Source organism: Biomphalaria glabrata, chromosome 13 (assembly GCF_947242115.1).
Source record: "Biomphalaria glabrata chromosome 13, xgBioGlab47.1, whole genome shotgun sequence".
In the NCBI taxonomy this organism is placed as follows: Eukaryota; Metazoa; Mollusca; class Gastropoda; family Planorbidae; genus Biomphalaria; species Biomphalaria glabrata.
In genome coordinates this window covers 27494479-27516082 of record NC_074723.1, presented here as the reverse complement: position 1 = coordinate 27516082, position 21604 = coordinate 27494479, and the positions used below count along the sequence as shown (strand labels likewise).

The 21604-nt window shown below is 36.7% G+C and overlaps 2 protein-coding genes and 1 long non-coding RNA gene across 4 annotated transcripts; 1 reads left to right on the top strand and 2 right to left on the bottom strand.

Annotated features, from left to right (window-relative positions):
• Nucleotides 1–5118: 5118 nt before the first annotated feature.
• LOC106070924 (uncharacterized) lies at nucleotides 5119–10104 on the bottom strand. 2 transcript variants are annotated; one of them, XM_056007760.1, is made up of 4 exons: nucleotides 9932–10104; nucleotides 9417–9480; nucleotides 7708–8157; nucleotides 5119–5194 (listed from the first exon to the last, which is right to left on the bottom strand). In XM_056007760.1, exons 2-4 carry the CDS (start codon nucleotides 9463–9465, stop codon nucleotides 5139–5141), a joined length of 555 nt encoding a protein of 184 aa, XP_055863735.1. In that variant the 5' UTR covers nucleotides 9466–9480; nucleotides 9932–10104; the 3' UTR covers nucleotides 5119–5138. The 2 variants fall into 2 exon arrangements, with proteins under 2 accessions (XP_055863735.1, XP_055863736.1); XM_056007761.1 differs by lacking the exon at nucleotides 9932–10104 and adding an exon at nucleotides 9884–9902.
• A 42-nt stretch (nucleotides 10105–10146) lies between these two features.
• Nucleotides 10147–12895, bottom strand: LOC129922294 (uncharacterized). The gene is made up of 3 exons (XR_008774258.1): nucleotides 12788–12895; nucleotides 12018–12183; nucleotides 10147–10312 (listed from the first exon to the last, which is right to left on the bottom strand). It is a non-coding gene; the product is annotated as an uncharacterized LOC129922294 (long non-coding RNA).
• On the top strand, nucleotides 11000–16631 carry LOC106070922 (uncharacterized). The gene is made up of 3 exons (XM_056007751.1): nucleotides 11000–11240; nucleotides 12819–13280; nucleotides 16001–16631. The coding sequence occupies exons 1-3, from the start codon at nucleotides 11186–11188 to the stop codon at nucleotides 16453–16455; spliced, it is 972 nt and encodes a 323-aa protein (XP_055863726.1). The 5' UTR covers nucleotides 11000–11185; the 3' UTR covers nucleotides 16456–16631.
• Nucleotides 16632–21604: the final 4973 nt, after the last annotated feature.

Sequence of the window (21604 nt, the reverse complement as noted above, 5' to 3'; positions counted from 1 at the left end):
TAATGCAGTATACAAATAAATACATAGAACATGTTTATGTTTTCTACTTACGCCAGTGAGAAATACACAATGCACTAATTAAATATAAATGAACTAAGCAAAATACACATGATGATATCCAATGGAAATAGCACAAAAGTAATTAAGATAGAACTTGTGATTAAGTTCGGCTTACCACCAGGTATTCCTCTAGGAGAAAGAATAAGTGATATAGTCCAGACTCGATAGCTCAGCTCGAATGAGAAAGAGAGGGTCTGACTTTATTTAATCTACTTATATATGCCTGGGAAATGTGGGCGGACACAGGAAACGTCCTAGGCTAAGAATTAGCTTACACGTGGGTGGATTTGACTCGAGGTGGGAGTCGCACCTTGGAATATCACGCGGTGCGTTGACCAGGGTCATCTCTTAGATCAAAGAGAGACTTGAGAGAAAGGGGGGGGGGGAGAAGGATTAGCTTGCATTCAAACCAAGGTGGTGTGAACCGCGACCGTCCTTCAGACATCCGGCGGGTAAGACAAAAGAGATTGTGTGTTTACCTTTCCCCGATCAAGGGCAGATAAATGAAAGGACGCGCCTTAGCTATCTCCAATGTGGTCAACTAAGTCTAGCCTGGAGAGGAAAAGGTGGGGCGGGTGAATGATTTAGGGGTTGGATGGGGAAATAATTAAAATAAAATAAATAAATAATGAAAAATAATAATTAATGCTGTGATAATTTAGAGTGACTCTGACAGCGAGTTTTTGACTTGTCACAGTGCTACTGGGCGGAAATCATTTTATATACACTTTATTTCTCCCACACCCATTCTCGGATCAAGCTGAAACTTCGCACAATTATTTATTGACATTGACAAGACATGAATCAATAAAAAAAAACAATTAGACAATTAATTTCTGGTAACACATTATTTTTTTAAATAGCAACAAGGAAAACTAATACTCCAGTCTTCAGTATTCACCAGAATTCACATATATAGCTAAATTTGTTGGGTTTAGTCCCCTTAAATTAACTGTTAACGCTGTTTCTCCTTCACGCGTTCTCCTTTAAACTATAATTTCTTGTACCTAACAAATAAACAAAAATACTCAATTATTGTGTTATTGTGGGAAGTGGGAAGCGTGGTCGAGAGGCTAAGTACGCTTGAACTTGTGGCTTGGCTTGGCTACCTATGTAGGGGGCTCAAAGTTCGACACCCGATTCGGGCAGAGTTGTCTTTACTGAGCGCCCAAAGGCAGCACGGAAAACCTACTCCCAGATACCCCCTCCTCCACACACTGGTCCACAAAAGAGATATAAGCATGAAAGTAGCGCTATATAAAAGCTATCATTATTAATTAGTCAGTAGTGCCACGTTTCTCCCTTAAAAGCTAGTGTCTACGGGTTTTTTTCAGTGCCAAAGGGTTGGAACTCACTCCCCATTGATCTCAGACAGACAACATGTTTTAAGAAGAACATTAAGACCTATCTGTTTAAAACTTCTTTTTAGATTAACTTGTCATTTGAACTGTCGTGTTTGTGTTTGTAATGTTATTACAGCGCCTTGAGTCTATATTTTGTTTGTTAACAGCGCTTTATAAATAAAATGATTGTTAATTAATTTTTTAAAAAAATCGAATAACGGAAATAACATATACATTATAGATTGCTATAGATTTAAGGACGGAGTTCTTCCTTTCTATATTTGCTTCTTTTTTTTTCTTTTTTAAAAAAGGATTTTCATATTTTGCTTATTTAAAATTGTATTGTATATAATGTACATAAGTTTACAAATATCAAAGTCAGTTTGATTGTAAGCTTAAATGCTTGATTTTGTTAATAAAGAAAACTTGTTTTAAGTCATTAAGACTTTCTAATTAACCTGGTGATGATTCTAACAATGAAGTCCATCGAGAGGTCAGAGATTTAATAGCGCTTTCAGGATTTGACATTAAAATACCACAAACAAATAGATGGAAGGACAGACGGACAGACCAACAACTAGAACACATTATGGTTTTTTTTTAATAACACAATTATACAAGATTAGTCGACCCACGGCGTAGCATACGCCGTTATTTTACAGGGCCGGCCTTAGGCCAATGCAACCAATGCGACCGCAGTGGGCCCCGCACTTTCATAGGACCCGCGCTAATTCTAGGTGTATAAATTTTTAAATTAAAACATTTTATAACTTATAACAGAATTCTCGCAGCCTCCTCATTTACCAGGAGCTCCTTGAAATCTCCTGAAAGTGCAATATATACGAAAACGTCAAGGAAATCTCCGGAAATTATTAAAATCTTTAGAACCCCCCCCCCCCAAAAAAAAAAATAATTCCTGAAATATATAGACAAAAAAAATATCATTTTGGGGTGTCGGTCAAAATGGAAAACGCCAATACTACGCGCGATAAAAAGAATGGCATTATACAATACCCGTAATTGTGGAATCTGGAGAAAAAAACTTCTCGCGCCTCAAACTAGTGAAGAATTACTTGAGGTCAACAACTCTCGAAGATAGATTGAAACATTTGGTAATTCTTGCTATTGAGCCTGATCTATGTAGGAAACAGAATAATTTTTTTATGATATACTGTATGGCTTCGCTACACGCAAGGCTCGTAAAGTAATTCTGTAGTTAGTAAATCCATCTATCCCAGTGGCGCTACAGCCCATGGAGGGCTCTGGCCTGCTTCAACACATCCTTCCATTCAGATCTCTCCGGGGGCTTTCGTCTCCACGCCCTAACCCCAAGCTGTTGCAGATCTGCTTCCACAACATCAATTCATCGCACTCGGATCTGCTTCCACAACATCAATTCATCGCACTCGGATCTGCTTCCACAACATCAATTCATCGCACTCGGATCTGCTTCCACAACATCAATTCATCGCACTCGGATCTGCTTCCACAACATCAATTCATCGCACTCGGATCTGCTTCCACAACATCAATTCATCGCACTCGGATCTGCTTCCACAACATCAATTCATCGCACTCGGATCTGCCTTTGGGTCGCCCGCCTTTTGGCTTTTGCTTGTAAACAATTTTTGCTCCTCTGTTATCTGACATTCTTTCAAGGTGACCTGCCCAATGTAGTCTGTTCTTTTTTTTTTCGGTCACTATTGATTGGTCTTCATACAATTAATATATCTCATGGTTAGTGCGTGTCCTCCACCCTGTTTCATCTTGTATAGCACCATAGATTTTCCTAAGAATTTTTACGTTCCTAAGTATTTATTACATTTTCAAATGTCTTAGTCAGTGTCCAGGTCTCACTTCCATACATTGCTGCTGGTCTTATTATGGTTTTGTATATTATTTCCTTGGTTTTCTTTGATACTGTTTTGTTCTTAAGTAAATGATGGGTGCTATAAAATGCCCTGTTGCCTCCTGCTATTCTTTCCTTTATTTTTGTTAGTAGCTCATTTTCTGTAGGTAGTAAAGAATGAATTCATTTTCTAATACACATTCTTAATTTTCACTTATTATCCGTATCCCTATCCAAACTTGGCCCCGCGAAATCCGTTTCGCATAGAGCCCTACAACGGTTGAGTCCGGTCCTGCTATTTAGTGACGGGTGAATACAGAGAAGATTACTTGTTCTCCCCTCTCCCCTTTTTTTTTCGCCTCTAAGGTAACGTGGGGTAACTCTATTCCGACTTGCAGAAAGAAAAATGTGATCTTTCCATGACTTCTAGGCCACAATGGCTACGTCCGGCTCTGCTATTTAGTGATGAATGAATACTACTTGTTCTCCCCCCCTCTTTTTTTTTTCGTAGGGTAACTCTAGTGTCTTGCACAAACTCTTGAGCCATAAAGAGAATCTATCTACATAATTCTCTTCTTCCCTCAACAGTTTAGACGAGCAAGAAGTAAAGGAAAGATCACTCTCTTATTTCTGCGGATAGTCACCCCACGAAAACACAAGAGTAGTGTTCACACTACGGACGGCTTCCTGCGCGCTTGACTGTCGTTTAAATTTATTAAACCCTGCCCGCTCCCATCCCCCTTTGTCCAGCGGGAGGTTTGGACTAGAAAGTAAACTTCAGCTCTGAAGGAACACCCAAAACATGTAAAACATTTTACAAACACTAAATACCAGCGCCGGACATAACCATTGTGACCAAGAAGTCATGGAAAGAGATTAAGTAATCTACTATGTATATATATATATATATGTACATAGCAGGGCCGGACTTAACCATTGTGGGGCCCTATGCAAAGTGGATTTCGTGGGGCCAAGTTGGGGTAGGGAAGCGGATAATAAGTGAAATAAATTCGTCTATCCATTTTATTCATCCTTCACTACGTACAGAATTACTTTACGAGCCTTGCGTGTAGCAAAGTCATACAGTATATCATAATAATACTGTTTCCTACATAGATCACGCTCAATAGCAAGAATTACCAAATGTTTTAATCTATCTTTGACACAATTTATGTGTACATATTTCCGTATATTTTAAGGACTTTTTCGTATATTTTGTAATTTCGGGAGATTTCCAAGAGCTCATGGTAAATCGACAGGAGGCCGCGGGAAATCTGTTTTAAGTTATAATATGGTTTAATTGAATAATTTATACACCTAGAATTAGCGCGGGTCCTATGAAAATGCGGGTCCCACTGTGGTCGCATAGTTTGCAGTTGCCTAAGGCTTGTCCCACAAAATAGCGGTGTATGCTATCGACTAGTTACATATGTAATACTTTGTTGTAATTATTTAATAATAGTCTATATAGAACAAATCAGTTTTTCATTGTATTTCTTTTCATGGTAGGCAGTAACTCAACATCTTCTCATGTGAGTGCATAGTTAGAATTTAAAAAAATATCAATACTGGCATAGTTTTGTAATTTTATTAATGAATAAAACCTTAATATTATTAAAAGTTTTGATACATTATTCTTTGGTAAGTACAAATCTGAAAGAAAAAATAACTCTTTTTTTGTCGTTGATAAATAGTACTATCTCTAGAATTGTAATCACATTGATATGTTTATTTCCATAAGATATTAATTATTAATATTACTACCATAGGCATGATACTACTAAAATTGTATTCTTTTTATTGTTCCCACTTGAGCATAAAAAAGTCTAACCAGTTCAATATATGAAACAAAAGAACACATTTAAGTTTCGTTTCCTGACTTTATTTTACCGCAATGAGACGGCAGCATCATTGAGCATATCTCCCATGTAGTGATAGAATTCTGAAACAAAAAGCTTAATGATGATATATTTTTATATTATATATATTAAAGTAGAAAAGAATTTAGTCTAGTAATAAATTAGATAAAATATAACTGACATCACGGCCAGTAGTATCACATATAATAAACTACAAAGTTATCTAGACTCTAAAGTGCTGCATAGAACAGCTTTCGTTTCTAGGAATTAACTTTTTGAAAAACAAACAGATAAGTAGACAGATAAGTAAGTTATTAGATATTCAGCAACAGGTCTAATTAGAAAACATCGCAATATATATATATATATATATATATATATATATATATATATATATATATATATATATATATATATTGTTATAAACCTGGTGGTGGCACAGATGGGGGTAGTGGTGTGTGTGTAGTCAGCCAACGCAAATCGCCCCAGGCCAGCGCTAGACGAGCGGTCAACCGTGACGAGTTACGACGGTCGGCCGAGACGAGTGTCAACATGATGGTTCGGGAAGGATGACGTCGTGAACAGAGCTCAGGAGTGTCACGAGGGATGTAGTCATCTGACCACCCAGATTGGTCGAGCGACGTTCTGTCCGGTTCTAGAAGGCCAGCAGGGACCCTATATAAAGAGCGAAGGTATCAGAGACCAGTCAGTCACAACTTCCCGATCTACAGTTCGTTACAACGGCTCAGTACAAGTCCGAGACGAGACAGAGAGACCAGTGCAAGAGTTGATACGGCGGAGAGATATTTGTACAGTCTTGTGTTACGTGCTGCCAATTGTACAGTGTTGGCTGTTATTTATTGACATTAAACTATTACGTTATTTTCAAGCCCAGAGTTGTCAAGTTCTTTAAGTTGGTGGTGTCGTTTGGTGCAATTTGCAGCGAGCCCGGATAGGGAGATTCGTAACATATATATGTTATATATATATATACATATATTCGTATATATATATGTGTGTGTGTGTGTGTGTGTGTGTGTTGAAGTAATTGCTGTCAGCCATTGAGCACGTAAGATATGTATAGCCTATCAAACTGTTGATCTACTCATGCCATTCACTATACCTAGATCAGTATTTGTCCACCTTTTTGACTCATCGATACCTTTTCGTATATCTCTTTCAAAACCTCACAGAGTGCCCTTACAAACACTAGTGAAGTAACATCAAATGGCAACAGATTGTTAAATTTTAAACTTTATAAAATTACATACAGTAACTTATTATTCCCATTCTCAGGATTTTTTGTTCCTTTTGTTTACTAGTTTTCATTTTAAATTAAGGAACATCACTATTTTTAGGTTTAGTATTAAATTATTTAATATTTAATATAACTTTTATTAATATTGAATCCACTGAAAAATAAAATGAGCTTTAAATAATGAGTGTCTTGTTCCTGATGCAGTTTTACAGCATTAGAAAAGTCAGGTTTAATATTTGTCAAAGAAAAATAAAAATCTCTTCCAGTAGTTACATCCAGTCTATTTCTTTATTTACTCATTACATTTGTTACTAACCCCAGTTTCAACCATTTCTTTCGAGGAAAATGCTAAAAATAACAATTCCATATTTGGGCCGCAGTTTTAGCATTTAACATAAATATTTAAATGCAGCCATATCTCTCTTATGCCTTATACTTAGCGTAGTCGAGAGGCTAAGTACGCTTGAACTTAGTTTGTCCTGGCTACCTTTGAAGGGGGCTCGAGGTTAGACACCAGACTCGAGCAGAGTTGTGTTTACTGAGCACCTAAAGGCAGCACGGAAAACCTTCTCCCAAACACCCCATCCCCCCATTGGGCCACAAATGAGATTGGACCATAGCGCTCTGAGCATGCTATGAGCATGAAAGTAGCGCTTTATAAAAGCTATTACTATTATTATTATTATTATTATTATTAACTGTTAAAATTCTTTTTACTGATGACATAATTGTGTAAGTCTACTTTTTGCCGCTAAATTTGAAGATCAGTAACACAATAGTTTAAAAAAAACAACTGTCATCCATGTTTTCATTTTGCCCGCCCCCCCCCCCCCCGGTTGAAGACCACTGCCCTAGATGTTGGTTTTGAAACTACTCACTGATACGTATGGATACTGTGACCTCATTCTACTTCATCAAAAAGAGGTTAGTTCAAAAGAAGTTTAAAGAGTAAGCACGTGCTCATTATAGTTAACCAATCAGAGAAAGAGGTCAGGAAACAAAAAAAATATTTTTTCAAAAGGTCAAAGTTAATGGAAATTTAGAATAGAAGTTTCTAAGATTCTAGAAAGTGCTATTACGTTGGCAATAACTGCTGCGTATGCCCCTATTTGTTTGTAAGAATATGTGTCAAGTAGTGCTGTATGATGAATTATTGAAAATAAGGTATTGAATGGCCTGCATATTTTGTATTATTTACCTAATTTTGTTTCTTTATTTTAAAAAACATTGACTTCAGTTTGCTTTTTGGTTTGTAATTCACCTATTCACCTATTCCAGGTCTGCAGTTAGCAAGCAAGCATGAAATGTTTTTTCTAAGAAAAAAAAAGATATATTTACTTTGCATTTTATCAACGGACTCAAGTAACTCCCTCACGCTATCAGCGAATATGTCCATATTTGGCGTCTCCACTGAAACCAAGACAAAAGCGTAGCTTTCAAACAGATGTCCTAGTAGATCAATGCCCAATATGTCACACTTGTACAGACCGAGAACTTTTTCGGTGGGATTCTTCCAGCTGATCTGTGCGTAGGAGCCATTGTGCGCATTCACTGCTCCGTAGAGAGTCACATTGTCTTGACTGAGACTTGCCAAGTCGTGTGTGACATTCGGTCCTGTCACAGACATCAGCTCATTAAAATGAGGGTTCTGGTTACCTGTGGCATGTGAGACGATGATAGAGATGATCGTACTATTTGCAGCGGGAGGATAATTGCAGAGAATGTCAAGCTTGGGGCTCACTCCTATCTCTACTTTCAATGGGTCAGCAGTAACCCGAAATGACTGGTCTGTGGATACAACAGGCACATAGTATTAGAAGTGTTTGGTCATTCTACTAGCCAAGTCCAATAAAATACATGTTGAATAGTACATCAGGTAGTTTGTCATTTTGTTGGTATGTATGGCTACAGAAAAATGTTAACTCTACATTATTACTCTAGAAATCTAGAACACTGGCTCAGCGCAGCAATATGTGTACTTCTAGCAAGCATTGCTCATTGTTTGTTTGTTGTTTTACATAATTCGGATGTTCCTTCAAAGTTGAAGATAGTTTACTTCCTAGTCCAAACCTCCCGCAGGACGACGGGGGATGGGAGCGGGCAGGGTTTGAACCCTCGACCGTCGATAAATCCGAACGACAGTCCAGCGAGCAAACCGCACGACCAGGCAGCCATCCAGCTCTTTCTACCTTTATAATAGCAGACGTTTACAAGTATTCATCTTGACCTCGTAAGCTACACACTCTCTAACATTTATCCATGCTTTTAATGGTTTCTACAGTTCATAAACTGTTTCTATTATTAGAAGAGTTAAGAAATCCTTGTCTGGCGAAAGTGTCCAAAGTTTCTGTATCCACCTGACCTAGATAATTTGGCCAATTTAAATGGAAACATGTTGCTAACAATGTTATCCACTTCGATCTAGATCTACTAATTGAGGTGTGTTTGTCTTTATCCCTTTTTACAAAATACAGTTTGAGAACCAAACTTAAGCACTAGAGCTCATTACTAAAAAAAACCAGATGTAACTTAGTTTAATTCATTTAGATATTAGAGGACAGAATTCGATCTAATGATTTTGGATTTAGTTCAAGTGAATTCTGTTCCGTGGCCTTTTTTTTTTCTTGTTCATCTTGAGAAATTAGATTTTGCTGCAATAGTGTCAAATTTTGTTTTAATGTTACTTTTTTGGGAAAGGTGGGGGGGGGCTTGACAGAGAAAACCATTTCAAAAGGCCAATGCAAAAAGAAATGAAACAAATAATTGTGTGAAGTATAAGGTTCTATTCATTAGTCAAATATTTATTTTACAATTAAAAAAAAAAGGTTTTTGTTGTTTCAACATTTTTTTAAGTGGAACGCAAAATTTCAAATCGTCTGCCATCACCATGGCAACATGGTTTCTTAAAATATTCTAATTATAATAATTGTATGAGTTTACAAATAAACAACCCCAAAAATATGAAGCTTCATTCGGACATATTACATTTTATTTAACTATTTTATCCTTCTACAATACATACATATCTAAGTTTTCTATAAACTTACGCGAGTTTTTGATCAACAGACAGATGAGACAAAGTATCGGCCCAAACATCGTCGTGGTTGAGGTCTAGAGAGAAGGGATCAAAAAAATACAATTAGACAAAACTACACAGCATTTAATAGCAGGACAGAATGCAGCCACTTTGCTTACATAATCAAATATTTGACACTTTTGCTTACATAATCAAATATTTGACATTTTTGCTTACATAATCAAATATTTGACACTTTTGCTTACATAATCAAATATTTGACACTCTTGCTTACATAATCAAATATTTGACACTCTTGCTTACATAATCAAATATTTGACACTTTTGCTTACATAATCAAATATTTGACACTCTTGCTTACATAATCAAATATTTGACACTTTTGCTTACATAATCAAATATTTGACACTTGTGCTTACATAATCAAATATTTGACACTCTTGCTTACATAATCAACTATTTTACACTTTTGCTTACACAATCAACTATTGGAAACTAAAACGATTCCTACTTCAAGTTACTTACACGTGAACTAAAAGAAAACACTAAACACTCCCACAAGTTTCTAGAGGTTGACTTGTTTCTCTTTCAATTTCTGTACAATTAGTTTGAATACACTGAGATCTTCTTCAAGTCTAGACATTCAAACACACACATTGACATTTAGCATCAATTTCACATTCTCTTAGTATGTCACCCATACAAACACACACACACACACACACACACCAACTGGCCTTTTTAAAATATCTTTTTCATCTTGGATAACTTCTCTTGTTTCAAGAGGCCGGAAGTGCACCTATCAACAGTGCAGTGAGTGTCGCCTTTAGGACATTTCCACTGATGTTTGATTAGATAGTCCTGAAATAAGTTGGACAAGCACTTCTCTTTGGCAAGTTCTATAGCCTATAACACACAATTGCAGTGTCTCAGAAGATAGTCGCTATACTTATATTGCTAATTTATAATACACTATTGCAATGTCTCAGAAGATAGTCGCTTTACTTATACTGCTAATTTATAATACACTATTGCAATGTCTCAGAAGATAGTCGCTATACTTATACTGCTAATTTATAATACACTATTTCAATGTCTCAGAAGATAGTCGCTATACTTATATTGCTAATTTATAATACACTATTGCAATGTCTCAGAAGATAGTCGCTATACTTATATTGCTAATTTATAATACACTATTGCAATGTCTCAGAAGATAGTCGCTATACTTATACTGCTAATTTATAATACACTATTTCAATGTCTCAGAAGATAGTCGCTATACTTATATTGTTAATTTATCTAGAACTAAAATGTTTGAAAATAGTTTATTCTTTTTTATTTTGATCCTGGGAGAATTGCAATGTAATGCAGAGTCTAAACAAAGTCCGGATTTCATTTTGACAAACTTTTTTTCATTGTTTTCTAAAACAAAATGCAGGTTAAAAAGCTGGTCCTTTTGAAGCGAGCAAATTTAGATCATTTCTTTTCGTTTTGACCTAAAGACACTTAATGAAGATAATCTAGTGTTGGAACCCAGGATAGTTAAGGCAACAGCTTCCTTCACGCCTCTATTACACCATTACAGACCCGTCCCTAAGTTGTAGACAAACACACTTGTCAAGGGAGATAACAGTACATCACCTGTGTTCAGCTGTTTATTTTGTATTGCAGTTGACTTATTATTTGTATTAGTGGGATATAGTATTGTACATCAGGAACGCAAAGTATATTAGTGTTACTCTACCTACAATCTTCTTTCTTTAGTCCCTAGTGAGAATGTCTCTCAAATGTTTGTATCTAATGATTTGTTGGTCTACGTTATATAACATAGGTAAGACATTTTAAAGAATGTTTTCATTGTTAAACATAGATCTATTAATTTCACTTTATATCTAGACTCATCCTCCCATTCTAAACCACTAGAACAAGAAAATTGTTTAAAAAATCTTTAAAAAAAAAAAAAAAGCTTATAGTTGTATTAATTAGTTTGGATGTTATGTAATTAACTTTTTTATTGATATAGAACAATAATAATAAATCTGTGCAATTAGATTTTTTTTCACAATAGTTTTTGTTTAGCGTAATATGATGCTTTAGCCTTCTCACTACGCTATGACCCCATCACTTCTCTGAACCATTTGGGAAGGGGGTGGAGCAGAAAGAAGTTCTGTCTGAATAATACCGAAATCACTCTCTAAATACATTTACAAAAAACAACAACACTTAATAAAGTTGAACAACATGAATTTGAACTTGAGGTCTCAAGCCTTCTCAAGCCAACGTACGAACCACTGTGGCCTGGGAAGTACTTATTAAAATATAAGATTTTATAGTTATCTATAGTAAGTTTCAAACGGCTACCTATTTCTCTGCAAAGAACAAAGGGGACAAATAATTCCAAATTTCAGCTTCATTTGGAATTTAGTCTAAAAAAAAACAACGTTTCAATCATTGCAAGTCACAAATTTTCGTTTCATAAAACTCTTTAATCGGCCAGTCTATATTTATTTATGTCTATGGTTTCAATTCAAAACTTCTAAATAATGTTTTACTGCACTGGTCGTGTACTGTAAGCCTTCTATTTTGATGTCAAAGATCTTAAGATCACCTCTGACTGAATCGTCAAGTCTTTATCTCAAGCTTTCATTGTAGATTTTGTGTGCAGGTTTTGTTCATTGTTTGTCTCCTTGATCGTGTGTGACGCTCTTAGGACTGACGTCACAAACATCCTGCAGCTAGTCTGGACTAGAACGTAATAATCTTCACGTCTGAAACTTGTCAAGCAAAAGATTTTGACATCATTGTGTACTCAAACATTGAAATCTTGTCAGATAATTGTAACATAAGTTAACTCTAGATCCTTTCAGGTCTTCTATTTAGTGGATTACGTTTATTAAAATGTCCAATTCAGCTATTTTATGGTGACTTCTAATCATTGACTCAAGATTGATTGGCAAGAAACGGAAATATTTTATCCTAACATGTAAAGCAAGAAATGTTTCATTGTAGATCTGACTATCTCTTTACTTTAATCACTTGATAGCTCCTATATAATACTACTTCATGCTTATAGCATGCTCAGAGCGCTGTGGTCCAATCTCATTTGTGGTCCAGTGGGTAAGGGGGGTCACTGGGAGAAGGTTTTTCCGTGCTGCCTTTAGGCGCTCAGTAAATACTACTCTGCTAAGTCGGGTGTCGAACCTCGAGCCCCTATCACAGGTAGCCACGTCAAGCCAAGTTCAAGCGTACTTAGCCTTTCAACCTTGCATCAGTATTTTTGCAAGTTTAAAATCTAAGATTAAACTTGTATGTGTTGTTACTTTGGTATTTTTCAACGAAAACGTTGTTATAACTTAACATACATTTTACGTGACTCACACATTAATGATAAATGTCATTGCTTTCACAGACGCCTTGCTCCACCTCTCTGTGAACCCACCAACTGTTGAAGTGGGTCTAACGACAACAATAACTATAAACTGTTCACTGGATGTGCTCTCCGAGCCTGACATGTCCTCATTAGAGTCTATCAAGCTGTCCAGATCCAACGATACCACACCTCCAGTGTATACGACTCTATCTACCATTGACACTTTCTCCAATACTGCAACAAACAGTTCAGACAGCGCAGCAAACGCATACGGCAAAATTGACACTAGCGGTGTGTCGTATTTGAGTCTGGTGTGGAACAAGCCAATAGAATTCCTGGGCGGAATTTTCAAATGTGAAGTGAGCAGTTTGGACCTATCAGGACGTCCGCGCAATGAAAATATGACATCTCGAGTCAATGTGGTCAGTGCTGGGGTCAACGAGCTCTTGGTCCGTGTCCAAAGCCTTAGTCTAGTGATAGAAAACATGTCAACAGTGATAGGTAATGAGCTAGTTCAACAGTGATAGATAATGAGCTAGTTGAACAGTGATAGGTAATGAGCTAGTTCAACAGTGATAGGTAATGAGCTAGTTCAAGCGTGATAGGTAATGAGCTAGTTGAACAGTGATAGATAATGAGCTAGTTCAACAGTGATAGATAATGAGCTAGTTGAACAGTGATAGGTAATGAGCTAGTTCAAGAGTGATAGGTAATGAGCTAGTTCAACAGTGATAGGTAATGAGCTAGTTCAAGCGTGATAGGTAATGAGCTAGTTCAACAGTGATAGGTAATGAGCTAGTTCAAGCGTGATAGGTAATGAGCTAGTTGAACAGTGATAGATAATGAGCTAGTTCAACAGTGATAGATAATGAGCTAGTTCAACAGTGATAGGTAATGAGCTAGTTCAAGAGTGATAGGTAATGAGCTAGTTCAAGAGTGATAGGTAATGAGCTAGTTCAACAGTGATTGGTAATGAGCTAGTTCAACAGTGATAGGTAATGAGCTAGTTCAACAGTGATAGGTAATGAGCTAGTTCAAGAGTGATAGATAATGAGCTAGTTGAACAGTGATAGGTAATGAGCTAGTTGAATAGTGATAGGTAATGAGCTAGTTCAAGCGTGATAGGTAATGAGCTAGTTCAACAGTAATAGGTAATGAGCTAGTTCAACAGTGATAGGTAATGAGCTAGTTCAAGAGTGATAGATAATGAGCTAGTTCAACAGTGATAGGTAATGAGCTAGTTCAACAGTGATAGGTAATGAGCTAGTTCAAGCGTGATAGGTAATGAGCTAGTTGAACAGTGATAGATAATGAGCTAGTTGAACAGTGATAGATAATGAGCTAGTTGAACAGTGATAGGTAATGAGCTAGTTGAACAGTGATAGGTAATGAGCTAGTTGAACAGTGAGCTAGTTCAACAGTGATAGGTAATGAGCTAGTTGAACAGTGATAGGTAATGAGCTAGTTCAACAGTGATAGGTAATGAGCTAGTTCAACAGTGATGGGTAATGAGCTAGTTCAACAGTGATGGGTAATGAGCTAGTTCAACAGTGATAGGTAATGAGCTAGTTCAACAGTGATAGGTAATGAGCTAGTTCAACAGTGATAGGTAATGAGCTAGTTCAACAGTGATAGGTAATGAGCTAGTTCAACAGTGATAGGTAATGAGCTAGTTCAACAGTGATAGGTAATGAGCTAGTTCAACAGTGATAGGTAATGAGCTAGTTCAACAGTGATAGGTAATGAGCTAGTTCAACAGTGATAGGTAATGAGCTAGTTCAACAGTGATAGGTAATGAGCTAGTTCAACAGTGATAGGTAATGAGCTAGTTCAACAGTGATAGGTAATGAGCTAGTTCAACAGTGATAGGTAATGAGCTAGTTGAAGTGTTTGCACTGTTTGCTGTAACCAATCAAAGATCTACGTATCTGATATCTAATGAGTCTCTTATTAGCATATATTACCTAATCATTTTGTTTGACATTTTGTTTACGGGGTCGATTCATTTAAACATGTATTGAGCAAGACATGAATGTGACAGTTTAAAAGTAGAATACATTGATGTCAACATCGGATTTGATTTTTCAAAGCTCTCCTATTGTTAACAAGAGTAATACATTTCTATTTGTACAACGCACTGCACATTTCCGGTCAAAGACAAAGGGCAAAATGATATGTCCGGCAACATTTTGTCTACTCCCTATGGCCTCCTTCAGTCGCGAAGCCTCTATGGATCATCTCATAAAAATGAGAACTATGCTCCCACACATCATTCCCCCCCCCCTCTCCACGCAAATGATGTATCCAAAGGAACGGGCAGGGTGCTACAATCTGCCTAAGGGTCGCCAGCTCCTGATTTTTCCTCAGGGTTGACTCCCGAAGGCTTTCCCTTGATTGGGTATAGCTGCAAGGTAACAGAGGTTTCAATTCAGAGTTTTCCTTCTCCTAGGTGGGTAGCCAGCCATGGCTAACGAGCCCCTCCTGCCCGAAGCTTACTGTTTAAGGTGCTAGTTACTCGCCTTTGCCCCTTCTCCTGTTAGTGAGAACAGTTCCGCCGGACTCAATATCTGCGCCACACTTGATGGCCAGGAGTTGGACTAGTTGTTATTAGCTTTTTAAGACGCATGCCATTAGAAAGCATTTTATAGGTAGTGGAGTGCTTGCATCCATTACCACTTCCGGCAATGACAACATTTTGTAAACTTTTAGATATATAGTAACAATAGAATTTAAAAAAGATAAATCTACAGAGCTGCGAATGTCCATGCTTAGCAAACATGTAAAATATAAAAAAAAATACTTTAAAAACAAAGCTTAAAAGGGGAAAAAACAAACAATTTCTGGCACATTTCAGTACTGCAAGATTTACCTCCTTTTATGTATAAAAAGTATAATTAACTAATTACCTCAAATTAATTTACTAATCGGTTAATATTTTTATTGATTCATGAATTGTCATCGACTATGTATAATTGTGCAAAGTCTCAACTCTATTAAAGAATTGGAAGTGGAAAAATAGCATGCACAAGATTTGTACCAAACAGAGAATAGACCGAGTGGAGTGATGTAATAGATGCTTTGTGCAAAGATGATGCTTTACATACCAATTTACACTTCTACATTAGGTCTTCAATTTCTGTTTGGTTTTATTTCTGATTAGTTTTTTTTTTATATTTTAAGACAACTTTGTTCATTCACACATTATTTCAATATTTTTTCAGACTCCTACACGAATAGACTTTTGCAGTCCAAGAAATCATTATTCCTAGAGTCATCTCCCTTTGAAGGTTCTCGTTATTACTTGTCTCGCCCTTTCCCGTCTCTAGTCTCGTACATAGCTCAAGCGACTTGCGAGATTTACGGCGGCACCTTGGCACAAGTGGACAGCCAGGAGGAGCTCAGCTTTATACAGGTCTTCCTGCAGGAATTCTTCAACTCGTTTTGGTTGGTTCTCATCGGCGGCACCGACGAGGGTCACGAAGATCTTTGGGTGTACCCAGAAAGCAACAGAAATGTCAGCTTCTTTGCTTGGGGCTCTTACCAGCCCAGCGGGGGAGAGAAAGAAAACTGTATAAGTTTAGATACGTTGGCTTACTGGAACATGAGTGACAGCCCTTGTTCGTTTACTGACTACTCAGCAAGGCCGAGATTCTTGTGTGAAATTCCTGAGATCTAAATGTTGTCTTCTCTTAAATCGTTACAGTCTATGCAGAATGAAGAGCAGAATTAAGTGTAGTATGTAAGAGGCTTATTGATGAGTTGCCTTATTTAGAATTATGTATACCTATAAGAAAGATTCTATTAAAGTTTAATAGTCACCCACCCACCCGAAATGGGGGGTGTTGTAATTTAGTTACTGTTTTTTTGCTTTTATTTTGTTTATTTTAGGTGAAATTTTAATACTAATCCATCAATTGCCGCAGCGCAGCCAAGGGGGTTTTGAGTTTAAAACCCCCTCTTCTATAAAAAAAAAATGTAAACGACAATCTCAAATTCCAAGAGCACATCTAAGGAAGATTTTGATTTTAAACCCTTCTCCAAAATTTACGATAAACCCGCCTCTTCAGTATAAAAAAAAGCAAATTACACACTCAAAATTCTATGAGCCATAGGGGTTTTGAGCTTAAACCCCCCTTCAGCTGGGCTTGAAGATAAAAACACCTATTCAATATAAAAAAAAGCAAATTACACACTCTAAAATCTATGAGCGTAGACAAAGGGGTTTTGAGTTAAATCCCCCGCCAGTGGGGTTTGAAGCTAAAAAATAACTCTTCAATGTAAAAAAAAAAAGCAAATTACGCACTCAAAATGCTATGAGCATAGCCAAGCCAATTGGGGGTTTAGAGTTTAAATTTCCCTTCAGATGGGTTTGATGCTAAAAAATACCTCTTCAATATAAAAAAAGCAAATTACACACTAAAAAGCCAATGGGGGGTTTTGAGTTTAAACCCCCTCCTCCAGATGGCCTTTTTAAAGTTTAAAACCCCTCAAGGTTGAAAACCTCTCTCTTCAATATTATTCTAAAGTCACCAAAATCTATGAACGTAGCTAAATGGGGTTTTGAACTTTAAAAAAATCAGAGATTTTTTAGTTTAAACCCTCCCCCCCCCCCAACAGACGATTTTGACAATAAAACTTCCCTTTTCGAGCGTTGTCAAGAGAGGTTACAAATTTCTACCAGTGGCTGGGCTCCATTAATAAACTGCAATGAATAGTCATCTGCCGAAATTGAAAAACACTAAATGTGGCTCAACAAAGATGGCTAAGACGGATTTTAGGAGTCAGTTATAGAGATTGGGTCTCAAGGAAATCCTATGCCAAACTGGGAGTCGACCCCTTAGTAAGGTTTTTTACAGAGCGTCGCGGGACATGTTCTCCGACAAAATGAATTACGCATAATAAGAGCACAACTTGGCGTCACACTTTCATGGAGGTCCTCAGAGAAGGTGGGAAGAGGCTTCAGACGTCGCCAGTGACAGATTTTTGTGGAAACAGCTTGCGGACAAATGCTGGGGGAGCGCTCCCCTGACCCCTTGCGGCAAGGGAGGGAAGTCTCCAATTTTTCCACTAACTCCAGGAAGAACCTATTCTAGGGCACTATTCTTTGATTTGATTTTTCTTTCTTTTTTGTCCTAACCTAGATCACATCATCACTAACAAACATTCAACTTTTTGAAAGAAAAAACATAACAGAATCGAAGTGAGAATACAAACAACTGTCATTCATAGTGAAACAATACCAAAAGTGTTTCCTTTTTCAATACGTAGAATGCTATGACTTTAGTCTATTGCCGTATTAGCTTCATGTATTTATTCTGTATCGAAAAAATGACCATAGTTGGCAGCTGTTTAGTGCCATACAAAAAAATACTCGTAGTACTATGACACCACGACATATTGAATCTGTGCATGAAAACTAGTTGATTAATTAATGGATTTATTGGTGTGTAAAGGGAAGCCACAGTGTAATTCTTAAAATAATAAATGTGGTTATCTCCCTTTTGCTCGTTGCCCTTTAAAAAAAAATGTCAATCAATCCCTTGATTATTGTGGTTGTTACGTACCAGAAATACCCTCGAGAGCTGAAATCTGCGATATAACGTGAGAACCTTTTTATGTGTACTCACCAATGGACCTAGTGCTCTAGCCTGTGTACATACGTGCTGCCTGTACTTTGGAGAGAGATTATCACCCTTTCTACAGATGATGAGGATGATGATTGCCGACAACGAAGATGAATGAAGAGAAGAGCCTACTTTCTTGAGGCTACACTTCCTCTGGTGCTACCTCATCTTGGGCCTCTCAGTCGTTATAATTTTTTTTTATAACATTAATTTTTTTTAGTTAATACTTGCAATAAATTTTTATATAAGTTTTTTTAAATACAAATATACATTATTTTCATGGAAAACATCTGCCGATCGAGTTCCACAGAAAGCCCGCGAATTATTTTTCTCATTAATTTTTATTACAAACCCGCGAAATGATGAAACGCGAAAAGAGATGCGCAAACAGCGAAGCGCGAAGTGGCCAGGAAACACTGCAAGAGTTTTGATCAATGAATACAGCGTTGTTTAGATGAGAGGACGTTTTGTTTCTGTACACTTCAAACAGCAAACCTAGATGTATCAAAGGTTTAGCGACATTCCTGTTCTTACGAAATGTTGAACTACAGAGCTAAGTTTGTACGTTAAATGAAGGTCGACCTACGGACATGGGGTTCGGTGAATGGCCCATCTCTTATCCATGGCCTTCTGAAGAGGCCATTCCATTTAGTCAACTGTCTAAAGGGGATTTTTTAGCTTAAGTACATGTGGGGGCTGAAGTAAAACACATACCTAACACTAAACATTGCTTATTAAATCTTTTTTTTTTACAAAATGTCATAGTATATAAAATATATTCTTTTTATAAAACCTGTATTCAAGTCACAACTTCATGGAGGAATCTAAAAACTCCTCTAACGATTTCCCTAGAAATTTAACAGTCGATATATATCTCTGAGAGAAGAATTACTAGCACACAGGGAAAACTCTAGTCTGAAAGTTCTAAATTTTAAAAGTAAAAAAGAAATAAATTTAAATTATTATATATGTATTATATTATTATAGATGTATGTATGTATGTATGTATGTATGTATGTATGCTAACCAAATATTACCCTCGACATGCTGGCCTTAGTTGGGGGTATTACAGATAGCTTTGATTTAGACCTATGTCAAACATGGAGAATGTTATCTTCACATTTTTATTTTGCTACAAAAATAAATAAAGAGTATGAAAACAGATCTACCCGTTTAGCCCACATATTCATTAAAGCAAATAGAAATGCTCTGAAAACGGGTTTACCCGATTTGTAAATGTTTCGCTCTTTAACAGAAATGAATGTAGGTCTTTTATTTTATTTTATTCCGGTCGTGGGGTGACATTAAACATACATTACGGTCTCCGCTATGATCTAAGGAACATTTATGCCAAGTTTCATCAAGATTGGTCTAACGGTTTTGATTTCTATTCGGGACATACATACATACACACATACATACATACATATGCCTTACTTTTCTGCTTTATATATTAGATTCTATAACATGTATCTGCAGTTTGGTAACACTGTCCCCTCTTTCTATTAACTTTATTCCATCTAGCGACACTATCAACTCATTTTCTATCAAAACTATCAAATTTGTTATTGATTTTATCAATTCTATTAAAAAAAAGAGAGACATTAAAAGGACGCTTTTTTTGTCGTGTGGGCCTGTTAGAAGGTCTACCAATAGTACCACACCCCGATTAGTAGGATTTGATGCCCCATACCAACTGAATACTAAGAGTCCTAGGACTGACCATTTGAGAAGCGTTACTCTACAATCTCCATACATATGATGAGCACAACTTGATAATGCCAAGAAAAGTTTCAAGATTGTAAATAGTAAGGAGAGAGCGCCACCTAGCGCCGTCGTCTGATGAAATACGAATTTATTGCTGAATGTTGGAATGCAATCCTGCTGCGATGACGTCATCGAATCTGCAGTTCGGTAACAGTATCTGCGTGACGGGTCTATGGGGTCCCAACGTGATTACGATCTGGGTAAGTTAATGAAGACGTCTATCGGCTAATACTCAAATATTATTCAAACACATAGAATGGAAATTGAAAAAGAAAATGTCGCGATATTTGTTGAATAAGACTTTAAAGTAATAGGCCTATTAAACCAAAAGGTGGATGTTTGTTATATATACAACCAAAGTTGTGAGAAACTGCAGTAAACTCAATAGAGACTGGTTTGATGAGAGACAATACCGCAATTCAAGAACTGTTCAAGAAAAAGGACAAATACTATCGGTAGACCTAGATTTAAAGTAGAATCATTAGATATAATACATTAACTTTCACTAAACATTTTTAATCTATTAGTGTAAGAGTGAAGGGCAAATGAGCTTACTTAGTAAGATTTTGATGTTAGTATATTGAATATCTCCTAAATGGCCATTTGCATCAGTGTTGTCACTCGCTATTGTCGAAACAAAAAGTAAATTGAAAAAAAAAAAAAGTATACAAAGACAGTTTGTGTGGAAACAAACTCAAAATCGGCCCCCGAGGTGGTCCACCTAGAGTCTTTAACAAGATTCGAACACGGGACTTTCGGTTCCAAGTGCTTTATCTCTCAGCCACAGCATCTCCATATATTCATTTAGCGTACACTTATATTTTTTAAAATAATAATTATTAACCTTATCCATACATTCAAAATTAATAGCATGTTACATGTAAGAAAGAGAAACTAAAAAAGATTTATTCTTCTTACAAAATTAGATAAATTGGCAACAAAAAATTCTTGACTTACATTACTTTAGAGTTTAGATAGTGAGCTATCTACAGTTTTGTACAAATGACTTGACAAGACATTCCCCTCGCAAATAAAAATTAATATCTCCATTGTCATTTGTTATACAAACTAGATCTAGATCTAGCTAGATCTAGACCTAGTTCTAGATCTAAATCTAGATTCCAGATCTACGTCTAGGTCTCGATCTGGAACTAGATCCAAGTCTAGATCTAGAATTAGATCTAAGCTAGCCTATATCTCATGGGCGTAGCCGGGGGGTGTGGTTGGGGTTCAAACCCTCCACGAAATGAAATTCCCCCTGCGAGGGGGGAGGATAGGATTTTTTTTTCTGATTTTTTGCTTTTATTCTGTTTATATTAGGTGATATTTTAATACTAAATCATCATTTGCCCCAGCGCAGCGAAGAGGGGTTTGGGTTTAAGTTTTGCAGTCAAATCCCCCTCTTCTATATAACAAAACCAAAAAAAAAAAAAA

What these genes read in the sequence shown, in the direction of transcription:
- LOC106070922 (XM_056007751.1), top strand. Translation starts at nt 11,186, where the DNA reads ATGTCTCTCAAATGTTTGTATCTAATGATTTGTTGGTCTACGTTATAT. An exon ending in GTCTACGTTATATAACATAG is followed by an intron (nt 11,241 to 12,818) that starts GTAAGACATTTT and finishes TTGCTTTCACAG; the next exon opens with ACGCCTTGCTCCACCTCTCT. An exon ending in AAACATGTCAACAGTGATAG is followed by an intron (nt 13,281 to 16,000) that starts GTAATGAGCTAG and finishes ATATTTTTTCAG; the next exon opens with ACTCCTACACGAATAGACTT.
- LOC106070924 (XM_056007760.1), bottom strand. Translation starts at nt 9,465, where the DNA reads ATGTTTGGGCCGATACTTTGTCTCATCTGTCTGTTGATCAAAAACTCG. An exon ending in TCTGTTGATCAAAAACTCGC is followed by an intron (nt 8,158 to 9,416) that starts GTAAGTTTATAG and finishes TTGTATCCACAG; the next exon opens with ACCAGTCATTTCGGGTTACT. An exon ending in GTCCGTTGATAAAATGCAAA is followed by an intron (nt 5,195 to 7,707) that starts GTAAATATATCT and finishes TTTTTGTTTCAG; the next exon opens with AATTCTATCACTACATGGGA.